The 14,519-nt window shown below is 43.8% G+C and overlaps 1 protein-coding gene across 3 annotated transcripts in view; it reads left to right on the top strand.

Annotated features, from left to right (window-relative positions):
* PTPRG (protein tyrosine phosphatase receptor type G) overlaps positions 1 to 14,519 on the top strand; it is a 501,503-nt gene that overhangs the window by 248,189 nt on the left and 238,795 nt on the right. For all 3 annotated transcript variants that reach the window (XM_088473430.1, XM_088473429.1, XM_088473431.1), the window contains exon 3: positions 8,295 to 8,474. In XM_088473430.1, coding sequence (XP_088329556.1) covers positions 8,295 to 8,474 — 180 coding nt within the window. The remainder of the gene's footprint in view (positions 1 to 8,294; positions 8,475 to 14,519) is intronic.

The raw sequence follows: 14,519 nt of genomic DNA, 5'->3' as shown, positions 1-14,519 counted from the left end.
AGTTCAAAACCTGAGTAGTTCCACAGACCATTGCTTAAATGTAGGGACGTCAAACAAATCTGCCACAACGTTCTTTATTTGCAGCTTCCACCAGTCTGGGAGAGGAGGTATACTGTACTCAGCCAACCAGTCAGTCATTGTTCACTGGATCAAGTCTGTTCTCCTCATAGATAATTTCTATTCTAGTCAGTCAGGAGACTCACAGGAAAGCGTTCAACACTGCAACATTACATGCTAATGCATGGCATAGGATATGACACTACTCCCTGCCCAGACCAGATTCCTGTGATGCAGGATAAACCATGCTATGTAGAACACCTAAAATACGCCTTGGATATTATACGTAAGGAAGATAGATCGAGATAGAGATATATATCTATATATCTATCTATCTCTAAGTGTCCTCTTACACCTACTGTAGGTTCAATATGCCATGTGGTGCAAGACGCCTGGCCTGAGTAAGGCGCCAGGTCCTATGTGACTCTGCTTGCTCCGTGTCTTTCATCAGATTAAAATTAGTTGCAATGCGATGCGACAAGGAGACTGCCCTGATTAATGTGATAAATTAAGCATGACGGAACTTGTCGTGGGAAAAAGCTGCGGTCGCTGCTTTGTAGCACTTTGCGTATAGATTCGGCCTCAAACGCGTACAGATATAGGGGGGTATTCAATTAGGTGCGAAAAGTCCCGGAATTTTCGCATGCCGGAGTTTGCGCTGTCATCGCTGGTTTTGCATGCGGAAAAGTATCGCGCTTGTCCCTGCTTATCCCCGTATTCAATTCGAAATCGGCGAAAACAGAACCCGGCGAATTCGGTCCTGGTGAAAAGTCCTGTCAGATTTGGAGCAATCAGCCTGATACCCCCCAAAAGATCCACTGACATTGGGGATACCCCCGAATAGCCCTACTGAAGGTATTTGGGGTACTGACATGCTCTCAATAGCTGCTAATTAGCGTCTTTGCAGAAGTGGTGAAGAATGGCGTTTAGCAGGTTTTCTTTGCAGAAAATAAGTAGTTCCAGAAAATTTGGGGTACCTGAAAATGGGTACTAGCATATTTTAAAGTTGCTAAAGTTAATTTTAAAAAACCTTTAAAAATCCACCTGCCGCAAACACCTGCATCTTAAAAATATCTTAGCATCTTAAAAGCACCTGGGGCATACTTGGGGACCCCCGTGGTCTCTCTTTCGCTAGTTTTTAAGTTTGTCCCCCAACTTTGTACTTTTTCGCTCCCTTTTTCAAAGTAATTTTTTGGGGCGTTAAGGTTTTTTTAAAAAAAAACCTTTTTTTTTTACACCGTTTACCTTTGGGGGACTGTCCCAAGGGTGCTGGGTGGTTCCCGCAAGTTTGCACTCCAAAACCCCAATTCTGCGCTTTTTTTCCACAGATTTCAAAGGCAAATCTTTTTCGCTTATTCCAATGCATTGACTTTCCTCACTGACGAAAAGCCTTTGGAATTGAATACGGGAAAACGTTTTCGCCTGGCAAAATGACGTCACCGGTGAAACTTTTTTGCAGAAAACCTCTTTTCGTTCCTAATTTAATACGGCACTTAGTGTTGCATATCAAATTGATTGGCGCAATCTGCTCGGGAGTCCTACTCTCATTGCGACGAAGATGCATATTAGGGTGAAACAGACAAAAGCAGAGTCGCACTGGACCTGGCATGCCGAGAGGGCCTGTTTGGGGTGACTGCAGCAACCCTGTATGAGGGCACATCTGTACCTATGACTCTTTAGTGCCGAAAATGACAGTGTACATATTAATGCGTGATATTTTTCATTAATATTATATTCAAGTAGCGCTTGCTGCACCAGCAATGAAATTATAACATTCCCCCGCTGCACATGCATGGAGTCAGGGGTAATGATCTTAAAATAATTGCTCTAAAGAGCGGTGAGCTGTAGTTTCCTAGTAGAACTATTGAATAATAAAACATTTGAAAAATAAAAATGCCTCCATTGCAGTCTAGTGCATAGATTTCGTATTTGGTGGAGCCGCTATAGATTTATATAGAGTGTCGCTCTTGATTGAGACTTCAGGTTTCTCATAACGGTGATGTAATTATCAGTGATTGTATCAAGTCAACCTCCAGACTCCAGCCATTCAAACCCAGCGCTGCTGTGCAATTACATTTCCTCCATGCTAGGCTCAGCCGAAGATGTCCTGAGGCACCAAAATCTGACTTTTCATCTTCATCGCTCCACCTCTCCGAAGTCCTTACGTGTGACGGGTCTCTGCGCTCCAGGAAGTCACGCTCACTTTTGTCTAAGCATATACAACATAATAATTCATGGGGAGGGTTTGGTGTGGCCTGGACTTGAGGCCCTGCACTCAGGTTACAGGGTTTATTGGCACACTGTTCTTAATGTTCTTTATGCATTATAGATATGATAATTTATGAACGGAAGCCTATAACAAGGAATGACAGCTTATATTGTTTTTGTTTTCGAACTTCTCGAAAGAGGGGAAAGACTGTGAATATGGCATGTTCTGTTTCTCATGCACTAGCTTGCATGACTTGTTGAAATGAGTGTATATAGGGATCAGATGAACATTTAGCATTTCACTTCATTGGAGGTTTTTTTTTTTTTTTTTAAACTTAAAAAAATAAATAAATGCACAACTTCACATTGCTTTGTTTGGAGACCATGCACTTTTCCCTATATCAGCCTGTAGGGATATAGTGAAAATATATACTCTGTGCTTTCGGCTGGGGACCTCTCCTACCAATGTATATCTTTCCCCTGCTGTCTTCATTCCCCTCCTCACATCGTACCATAGCCCCCGTCACATGCAGCCCTGTCCTCATTAACCTAATCGCACAACTAGAGGCGTCACGTGTGCTGTTGGTTCCCAAAAACCCCGCACAAAATATATAATTTTTTTTTCTTATGGTAAGGGCCCGAAGCTGTGTCTTGCCTAAGGCCCTTAGGATACTTAATAAGCACATTCCTCTCCTGAAAGACCTCCAGTGCTGCTGTGAATATAAAGTGTGTTCATTGGTTACAGGCTCTTCTGTCTCCATCCACTTCAAATTTTAGAGACATACAAAGTACTAAGGGCCTGATTTTAGTGAGTTTCACATTAGAACACAACACAGGAAATATGCTTTACACTAAACCTTGCCAGAATGTGTCTTTCTAAGAGTGTCCATATCGGTATTCCGGCGACTGTCTTCTAGCCGGGTAGTGGCATCCTGGTGCTGGGATTTCTTCAGCCGGGATGCTGCACGTCGGTATTATAACTACATCCTGTCCATGTCATATGATAGCCTACACAGAAATTGTGGCTGGGTTTAAATCAGTAGTTGATTGCTGTGTTGGTGCTCCCCTCCAATTCCGATCGCACGCTTATTGATACACCGTTAGTAATAGTCGCTATTTTGTCTCTGCTGTTTAAAAACTCAGACAGCCAGGAGAGCCGGGCACCAGAAACAGTCTCTTTCCCTGGCATACCGAGTAGGTGCTCTGTGCCACTGACTCATTTAAATGGGTGATCCTGTGATAACATTAGTATTTCCCCCAGCAGAGCGCATGCAAGGTGTAGCACAGGAAAGACCTGCATCGGGCTATACTTAACTTCCTGTACTATTAGATCCATGTTATATGAATTCCAGTGTCATAAATTTACCCTCTAAGGGTGCATACACACCAGGACAATATTGGCACTATTTGGTCAAATCGGAAACAACGTATCTGGCATATCATGCAGTGTATGCCAGATTTGCGTGCTCCCGCGGTCGCATGCAATATCGTATGATTGGCCGTGCTGCACGGCCAATCACACGATATCGCATGTGAGGCTGTACATATTAATGAAGGACGGAACAGTGATTGTTCCATCGTTCATTAAATCTTTTAAGTGTGTACCGGCACATATGATGTCCAGTTTGAAGGCAAATCGCCCTGAACATCGGCACGATACAACGTATCTATTTGTTACAGTACTAAATATTTTAATCTTCAGAAAATTACTGTAGTCGCAAAACAATTAACCCTAATATGTAGTATCTTATGTGCAGGTTTTTTTTTTTTATTTTAAACATATTTTTTTTATTAGATGCGCTTAATTTTCAGTTCTGTAAATTAATTTAATAGCCGTGAACTGCTGAATGTTGGAAAATAATTAACATGGTATTATTTAATTAACTTTTAGTTGCCTTTTCATAGGGCGTTTTTATGAAATTTATTCAGGTTTATGTAATATATGCCAGGGCACAGTTTCAGGAAAACTCTTCAATTACCCATTGTGACTGTGGTCTGCTTTCTCTGCGGTGAAATAATTCCTGCAACCACGGCAGATGACCCATAAATCATGAACTCTCCTGCAATTGTTTAGGAAAGAGGCATTTACGGACCTTCTAATAGGGTCTTATTTAATTGCCAAGCTGTTGGATTTCTTGATATAAGAAATGAGCACAAGAAAAAGGGGAAATTTATCTTTTCAGTCTATTCTGGTCCTGAACCTCTTATTGGTTAAGTCTCATCCAAGGTCACTGGGTTAGTGAAGAATGGAAGTCATCAAATCAGTGGAAGCAGCCATATTGCAGGCTGACCCAATATGAATGAAAATGCTATCTTATTTCTTTACAACTATCAAGTGCTTAATAGTATAAGGGGAGATGTATAAAACTTTGGGAGACCGATAAAGTGGAGAAGTTTCCCATAGCAACCAAACTGCTTCTAGCTATCATATCTAGCTCAGTGTATAAAACAAGCTGATTCGTTGCTATGGGTAACTTGTCCCCTTTTTCTCTCTCTCTCAGGTTTGATAAATCTCCCCCTTTAAATTGTCATAAACATTGACCTCTGCTCATAATTTGCATTCTGTATATCAATGGTTCAACCCAATATTAAGAATTAGTGAATAGGGGGGATGTGTACGCATTCCTGCGGTCATGCCCACATGTCTGGGGGCATGCTACTAGACTGTCCCTTATCCCTGTCCTCTCACCTCCAATAAGGGATGACCATTGGTGATTAACATTGATGGCATGAAGCTATTGGTGGTGAACCATCAATGGTTTGCAACCATCAATGACAACCCTGCTGGGAAGCCGAGCAGACCACGGCCAATCATGTTCAGAGGCAGGGCAACCAGTATGCAATGTGGGGCAGTGTTTAACTATGTGCCCTCTGCATCGGGGAAAAAAAACACTGCTTACAGACTGCCATCAATGGCGGAAAACTATTGGATCTCTGCCATCAATAGCAAAATCATTGACCAATGGTGGCAAACCATCGATGGTGGTTAACCAGTCCATGGCCATCCCTACCTCCAATCACCCGTTTACGGCCACGCCCACTAGTGAATGAAACATTACTTCCCTAACATAGGCCCCAAATCTGAACTGTCCTGCAGAAGTAGAGGACTGTTCGGGGAGGTATGGTGACGTTGCTGGTTCCTTGTGAATTCTCATGAATATTGGTTAGCCAAATACTTTACAACTTGTGGACTATAATAATTTTTTTAATATAGTGCTTATATCCAAATAGGGCTCCAGGTACTTTACAAGAAAAAGAAAAAAAATTGTGGAGTTTTAGAGTGAACAGACAGGTCAGTAGGGACCAATCTAGGTTATAAAGTTTTATAAGAGATGCTTGAACTTGCGCATAAAACCTCTTGTGAGCAACGAGCGGCTTGACTGCTCCTCCAGAGCTAATGCAATATGCTTTGTGTTGTATAGATTTTCATCATGCGGTGACTGGAAGTGTCCTTCAGTAGGCTTCTGCTTTTTTCTCTTGAACATCCTGATCTCCCCATTGTACCTTACGTTAATTATTTCTAGTTTGCGATTTAGAACTGGATGTCAAGAATTGTTCTCATATTTTACATCTCCATCAAGAGGTTTATTTTCTACTTCCAAGGACTAAGGAGAGTTTGGTACTTTTTAGTGTTGATATCTCCTCCGCAGAATGTGGAGGTGTTTGTGCTTTTGAATTGTAAAAGCTACTTCTTATTGCGCATATAATTTAATATACTTGTATTCCTTCCTTTTTGTCCTGATTATTGAGAAACTGTACATGTTAAGTAACTTCCCAGCAGTCTGTTCTCTTAACAAATGCAAGAGGTCATTAGGCTGTTTTTAGGTTTTAGGTCTGTGTTCTTGTGTTCTGCTGGTAGGAATTACATGCAGATGCATCAAGTGGAGATTACATTTTTTATTTTTTTTACCTTGAGCAATATTTATCAAAGGGCATTCTGTGGATAAATCGGATTTCTACAATGGCGCCTAGTAGATTGCATTTTACCAATGCCGCCAATCTTGTTTCGCAACTTATCAAGTGAGAAAAAGCTTACACTTTCTTTGCTTTTAATTGGTCCATAACGCCATGGTTGCTAGTTGTTGTTACTAATGGCTGTTATTACGCATGGCGACTGCTAGTGATGCGCAACTCATGAGTGGGACAAGAAGTCTTTGGGACATTCTAGTCCTTCCCAATAATAGGAGGGTCTTCTGTTTGGCCATCGAAGTGAAGGCTCATACACACTTAATGATATCGCTTATGGAGCATGGCGTTACGTGTGTCCCCTGCAATACCGTTAACAACATTGAGCATACAGACTGAACGATATCGGGCACGATACCGTTCAGTGACTGCACCCACCCTGCAAGTACGGGCGATGAAAGACATCGTTAACGATCTGCGGGAGCTCGCATCATTAACGATATCATGCATACACACTGGGCGATATTGATACGATATCGTTATCGTCCAATTTATCGTCTAGTGTGTATGCGGCTTAAGAGACTGTGCTGCCGACAGCTGTCACATTTCAAACGCTTTCAAGCGCCATATGTAACATGGGGATGCGTTGAATTTAGGGGACGTCAATCATTTAAGGGGGATATTTATCTCTCACAATTTTATCTCTCCAATCTTTGATAAAGTATCAACCAATCACCTTCTAACTTACATTTTACAGATTGTTCGAAAAATGACAGGAGCAGATTGGTTAGTACATTATCTCTCACAATTTTATCTCTCTCCGAGCTTAGATAAATACCACTTTAGTAAATGGCTTATAGGGTTGGCAAGTTCGTCAGCCCTGAATTGTGAAAAAGTTGCCCAGTCACTGCACATGCATGCAGGATATCTCTTAGCGCAGGGAAAAATGATTTGATACGTTGACCCCTTGGTGGAAGTTCATCTGTATTAATCAAAATAATAAGTTCAGTTTACAGACATTATTATTTCACCGCTGAAGCATGGGTCACAAAGCTGACCTTACGCTAGGCAGAAATGTCAGACAGATTTTTATTCTCCGTATATAATGCTGGTCACTTAAGTTGATTTGAGGTTATTCTGGATCTGTGAAGAGCTGTCGCTCTGGCAAATTCTTTGCGAGATGTTCACACACATCGAACAATCTCTAAATTTGATCCCTAAAACATTTTGAAGGATTCCTGTTCTAGTTTATCATGGTGATGCTGAAAGATGAGAAAAAACTGCTTTGGAGAAAATTATTTCAGGAGGGTAAACTAGGTGTAATTGTGCCCAATCCTGCTGGGTCAGAAGAACTTCGTAATTCCAGCAAAACAGGCAGAGCCTAGAACCCATAATTTCCCACTTGCATGCATATTGTGTCTTCTCTGGATCAATTGGATCATTGCATTAAACTACATTGCATTGTATTTCTTGTAAGTTTTGTACATTGCTCGACCACAACTTTCCTCTTAGTATGTCGTCTTGCCACTTCCTTAAGCCCAGTGTTTTCTGTGTTAATCCCTCTTCACTCCGTGTGTCTGCCCCCCCCCCCCCTCAGCTCTCTGAAGACACTAGGGGGTAAATTTACTAAGAAGTGATATTGCCCATAGCAACCAATCATTCTACTTCTCATTTATCTAGCTCCTTCTAGAAGATAATACCTGAATTCTGATTGGTTGCTATGGGCAACATCACTTCTTAATAGAACTCCCATTTTAGTAAATGTACCCCTAGGTCTCCTAGTTGTGTTTTCATTGTATACTTTGCTTTGAATGAAGTTCGCTGTGCCTGGCGGTGTGTTACTAAACAATACGGTGTTCCAGCATCTTACTTTGGCTAACCTCCAGCAAATTAGTAATTTGAGAGCATAATGTCTATGAATCTGCCAACAGTTTTAGGTCCTAATATTACACTGTTTAGATACTTGATCTGTTCATGACTTTCAGATCCGGTAGATTCACCTCGTGAGGTTTGGTTTCTCTTTACATTCTGTGCCTTTTGATTCTGGTCTTATAACTGTTCTACACACGAGTCACAGAGCAGAGACCATGGTGTGTTCTAAATGGCTACTTTTGTTCTAACAGGTGAATACGGACCTGAGAACTGGGTCTTCACCAGTACGGATTGTGGGGGTGTCCACCAGTCACCGATAGACATCGTTGATTACACTGCCAACATTAAAGAGGAGTTCCAGGAGCTGAAACTGATAGGATTCGACAACGAGTCTTCTAACAAAACGTGGATGAAAAACACAGGCAAAACAGGTGACTCCAATCCTTCCAATCCTTCTAATCGTCTGAATTTATTCTGTATGACTGGGACATTGCTTATGAGAATGCTACTCTCACAATAGTGGTTTATGTCTTTCACCCAGAATATGGCTTTCCCAATAACTCCATGAAAAGGAAACCAACACTAAAGAGGCAATTTATTATTAAAATGGAAAACAAGGAAAATTAACTAAAAGGGAGAGTTGCTATTATTTGATATTAATTTGTTTTAAATAATATTGTATTATAATGTTTTGCTTCTGGTTATAGATCATGATAGATCAAATCCTCTTGGTCAGTCATTTGTTTATACTAGCAGACATTTTCTAACCTGTGTGTATATAGAAAATTACCACCAATTATGAGATGGACTCTTCGAGGCAGTCACCAATTTATTTATTTTTTTTAATTTCACTATTTAATGGGAAATTTATAAATTCTGCCATATTTAGATCAATTCTGCCAACTATTCATATGTTAGGGCAGCGCTGTACATGGTAAAACTACTTTTTGGAAGGTAAAAGTGCTAGTCTGTTGGCTCCTTACACAATGAGAGGGTCACAAATATTGGTCATACACTGACGAGATGGGGTCCTGGAGTCTATAATCCATCTAACAAGTGTGCAGTGGAGCTGGATGGTGGCATGCGCTTCCTGCTCATTGCCCCTACTTTCCAGTCTGACTAATGCTCCATAATGTTACCCACCTTGGGGTACTTGGACAAAGACCATTGGTCTCCAGTCGCTATGACCATGTCTCATCAAGGAGGTTGGTAGTAGAGAGAGAAAGAAGGGGGGGATAGCTGTGAGGGGAAGTTGTTGGGGAGGGGGGGGAGGGGAAACAGGGAGGGAAAGGTGGGCAGGGGAGACAGGAAGAGAGAAGAGAAAAAGGGCATTACCAGGCACAACAGTTGGCGACCCAGCAAATGACTGGTCCTTACTACTAGTATTATAATAGTGTAAGCACTGGTCTTGTCCTCTACATACAGCGGAGAGGCAGCCGTTTTGAGGCCTGATCCATTATTTAGAAGACTGTAGCCTATGTGTTCAGTAACCAGTGGGGACATAGATGCTCTTCAGGCCTAATGTTCATGAGACACTGGGGGTCATTCAGACCCGGTCGTCAGCGTCGATGTGCTCGGACCGGGTCGATGGCCCCCCACAGAGCATGCGCACGACAGCGCCGGCGCCGTCGTGCGCATGCGTGAGACCCGCTACGACCGGCGCTGTCGATCCAAAGGGGGGCGAGCTGTCGATGTTGATTGACAGCTCGCCCCGTTTGGAAGGCGGGCCAGTGGGGGGGTGGCAGCCCAAACGGGGGCGTTCCCATGTGCCCCACTCACTAGTGATGTCAGTGGAGAGCTTCCGGCTCAGACAGAGCCGAAAGCTCTCCGGGGCTTACGACAAGTGAGACCCTACCCTAGGGTCTCGTCGTAAGCCCCGAGGGTCGCGATGGTCTTGACCATCGCGACCATCACCTTAGGCGGTCGTAAGGCTGTGGGTGTTAACCCACAGCCTTACCACCGCAAAGGAGGACGTCTTGAAAAATCAAGAGGTCCTCCCCTCATTCAGACCGACCGCACGCTATGTGCGACCGGCTCTGAATGAGGTCCACTGTTCTGTAGCAGATTGACAGGTTGCACACTCATTGGGGGCGACACAAATGGCTGCCATCTCTGTGTACAGTTAATAGGTGCACTTTTAAAATATGTTTCAGGTGTATAATTATTTCTACTGGAAAACTGCATAAAAAGGAGCAGTCTGGATAGAAATACTATAGCACAGGCTTAAATAAATAAAAAAAAAAAAGCCTGCAGTTTTCTTCACTCTTCTACTAAAATCTGTTTTCACAAATTGTATTATATGCCCATGAACACTATAATTCAGTTTAATGTGCTACTTATATAACAGATTTCCTGTCTGTGAGTTATGAAATACTACAATTTATTTAATATACAACTAAATGAATTGTCCTGGACACAAGCCATATAGTCTATAAATTTCTACACAGCTACCAAAATCTGTGCATATACCTTTTGTTTCTTGGCGTGACATCCAGACAGGGAATCATTCCAAGGCTGAACGTTCCCCATCCCTGCTCTGTCCTGATACACTGGATGTACTTCTCATTCTCTGCCCGGCCATAGTACACTGTGTGTACTGTCTCCATCTCTGCTCGGCCACGACACACTGTGTGTACTGTCTCCATCTCTGCCCGTCCATGATACACTGGGTGTACTGGCCATGATACACTGGGTGTACTGTCTCCATCTCTGCCCGGCCATGACACACAGGGTGTACTGTCTCCATCTCTGCCCGGCAATGACACACTGGGTGTACTGTCTCCGTCTCTGCCCGGCCATGACACACTGGGTGTACTGTCTCCATCTCTGCGCGGCCATGACACACTGGGTGTACTGTCTCCATCTCTGCGCGGCCATGACACACTGGGTGTACTGTCTCCATCTCTGCCCGGTCATGACACTGGGTGTACTGTTTCCGTCTCTGCCCATCCATGATACACTGGGTGTACTGGCCATGATACACTGGGTGTACTGTCTCCGTCTCTGCCCAGACCTGACACACTGGGTGTACTGTCTCAGTCTCTGCCCGGCCATGATACACTGTGTGTACTGTCTCCATCTCTGCCCGGCCATGACACACTGTGTGTACTGTCTCCATCTCTGCCCGTCCATGATACACTGGGTGTACTGGCCATGATACACTGGGTGTACTGTCTCCATCTCTGCCCGTCCATGACACACTGGGTGTACTGTCTCCGTCTCTACCCGGCCATGACACACTGGGTGTACTGGCCATGATTCACTGGGTGTACTGTCTCCGTCTCTGCCCGTCCATGATACACTGGGTGTACTATCTCCGTTGTTGCCCAGACCTGACACACTGGGTGTACTGTCTCAGTCTCTGCCCGGCCATGATACACTGTGTGTACTGTCTCCATCTCTGCCCGTCCATGATACACTGGGTGTTCTGGCCATGATACACTGGGTGTACGGTCTCCATCTCTGCCCGTCCATGATACACTGGGTGTACTGGCCATGATACACTGGGTGTACTATCTCCGTTTCTGCCCAGACCTGACACACTGTGTGTACTGTCTCAGTCTCTGCCCGGCCATGATACACTGGGTGTACTGTCTCCATCTCTGCCCGGCCATGACACACTGGGTGTACTGTCTCCGTCTCTGCCCGTCCATGATACACTGGGTGTACTGGCCATGATACACTGGGTGTACTATCTCCGTTTCTGCCCAGACCTGATACACTGGGTGTGCTGTCTCAGTCTCTGCCCGGCCATGATACACTGTGTGTACTGTCTCCATCTCTGCCCGGCCATGATACACTGGGTGTACTGTCTCCATCTCTGCCCGGCCATGGTACACTGTGTGTACTGTCTCCGTCTCTGCCCGGCCATGATACACTGGGTGTACTATCTCCGTTTCTGCCCAGTCATCGTAATACTGGCTGCACTGTATACATCTCTGCTCAGCAATGGTACACTGGGTGTACTGTCTCAGTTTCTGCCCAGACCTGATACATTGGGTGTACTCTCTCAGTCTCTGCACGGCCATGGTACATTGGGTGTACTGTCTGTCTGTGCCCGGCCATGACACACTGGGTGTACGGGCTCCATCACTGCCTGGCCATGATACACTGGGTGTATGGTCTCCATCTCTGCCCAGTCATGTACTGTCTAAATCTCTGCTCCTTGCATGATACACTGGGTGCACTTTCCCCACCCACTCTCCTATGATCCACTCTCCTTACCACCAGTGCTCCCTGTTTTTCTGCCTCCTTCAGCGATACTGACGCGGTCTGCTCGCCGATATGATGGTTGCAAGATCACTGAGCGCTGTTGTACCTCTCCCTGTAACTCGCTACTGTCTGCTGACTCCAGCTACAGCGAGTTACCCCACATTTCCCCAGCACATGTCACCGCCTGATTATAGTTCTTCAGTGTCTGTATTTATGCCTTGTGCTCCCTTTGTGCATTGTATTTATTTAGGCCTTTGATTTATTTTCTGCTTAACTAGGTAATGCAATGTGCATTCTTTTCTGGGTTATATTTATTAATAACATGGCACGGCAGTAGCCTGGCAATGCTCATAGCTGTTTGGACGAATACACCTTCTACATTTACCAAGAAAATGAAATCTTGTAGGACCTTTACAAGAACATTTCAAACTGCAAATCTTTCCAGAGGTTCCTTTAATTATTTATCTTAAAACAAGTAAAATGACCTCTAAGGATACAATTAATCACTTACAGCTGATCAATTATTTATAGGATGCAATTAAATCCCCATTTTGCATTTGAATTTATTAGATACACAACATAGCCAGCAGCAGCCCCAGAGGAACCTGAATTCACATTCATACATAGATTTCATTGCACCGTTTTAGCTTTGGGTCAGGCAGGTGTTAATCAGGCAGACTATCTGTTCATTTTTATTTTCCACATCAAAGGATTGAACCATTCCTAATTGTATTCTTCTTAAAAGAAATGTAATAGAACTTTTGTGTGCAGCACCATATTGTCCGTGTTACTGGGAATTTCTGTAATCGTGTGTGAGCTTCCTTCATACTGTACCATTGGAGTGTATGGGAGCTGTGCGGTGCAGCTGAGCACACGCTAATAGCATTACAACCCATTGCAGAGCCAGGAACATTCTTCTACTGTAGCAGAGTCACGAGGGCTCTATGCCATGGACCCAGAGGTGCAGCAGTGACGTCACACTCTGACCATATCCTCCTGCCCTGCACAGTACTTTATACAAGCCCGCCTGCACATTTCTAAAGAATCATGATACGCCCATCCTCTCTCTCCAACTACTGCTCTAATTATCTCTTCCACTCTGCTGACAAACTGCTAGACTCTATCTGCTGGATTCTTCCCCATCATTCTTCTGTGGCTGCACAAAAATGGGCAACACGCTACGTACAGCAACACCAAATGGTCCTTTCCCCTTACTCATCCTCTTGGACCGCTCTGCTGCTTTTCACACCATTTATAATCCTTTTCTTCTGTACGTATTCATTGCACTTACCTGTAGGTCTTGGTTCACTACCTACATTTCCAACCGCCCACAAAGCCCCACCCCCCACAACCCACGCAACATTTCAAACCCAGTCTCACAATACCCCCCTTTATGTTTCTGTAAAAGTTAGGCAGTCATTAGGTATGTACCAACAGGCTTTTCACATTTGTGGCAATTTCATTCCTGTGCATCCACCCAACATCTGAGCATGAGGGGGGAGGTGTAATATCCCTCTGTATTCCAGTGGTTCCCAAACTCTGTCCTCAAGGCACCCTAACAGGATATCCATACTTAAGCACAGCTGACTTAATTAGTACCTCAGTCAATTAGATTATACCATCTATGCACAGGCATGGATAGCCTTAAAACCTGGACTGTTAGGGTGCTTTGAGGACAGAGTTTGGGAACCCTTGGTATGTACACAGATATATCATGGACATGGGCATACCCATAACTCACACCTGTGGTCATGCTCCCCCTCCTTACCGATGACGCCCGGTTATCAGTATGTGTTCCCCCATCCCTCTCATTACTTATTTCCATTCCCACCCCCTATTCTCATGTAAACTGTCATTTTCAATTTGTATTGATCCAAACCGTAGTCTTCCCTAAACCTGAAATGTTATTTAATCTTAAGTAGAGAGGTTGCAGACTGGCGCTTTGTTTTGTTCTTGCGATCGTCTTGATTGTGTGATAATCTGTACTGGTCAGCAAAGTGTTCCGAATGGGTTTTGGCAGTAACTATGGGTTTATTCCTAACATTGCCCAAATTTACAAACCTGCGCTACTCTTATAACGACTAATGAGCAACTTGCTTTTATCTGTCTAGCGTTAGTAAGTCAGAAAATAAGGAATTTCTTATTGGTTGCTGTGCTTCCAGTGCAGAGTGGGTGTTTGAGCAGTGCTGATAAGCATTTGTCAGTAATCTGTGATCTAAAAAGAGAACTTTGGCAGAATTATGGCAGTATGCGATGGGCAACTT

Source organism: Taudactylus pleione, unplaced genomic scaffold (genome assembly GCF_031769625.1).
Source record: "Taudactylus pleione unplaced genomic scaffold, aTauple2 ptg000135l, whole genome shotgun sequence".
NCBI classification, from domain to species: domain Eukaryota; kingdom Metazoa; phylum Chordata; class Amphibia; order Anura; family Myobatrachidae; genus Taudactylus; species Taudactylus pleione.
The sequence above is the reverse complement of the archived record's forward strand: the minus strand, read 5'-3'. Positions and strand labels throughout refer to the sequence as shown.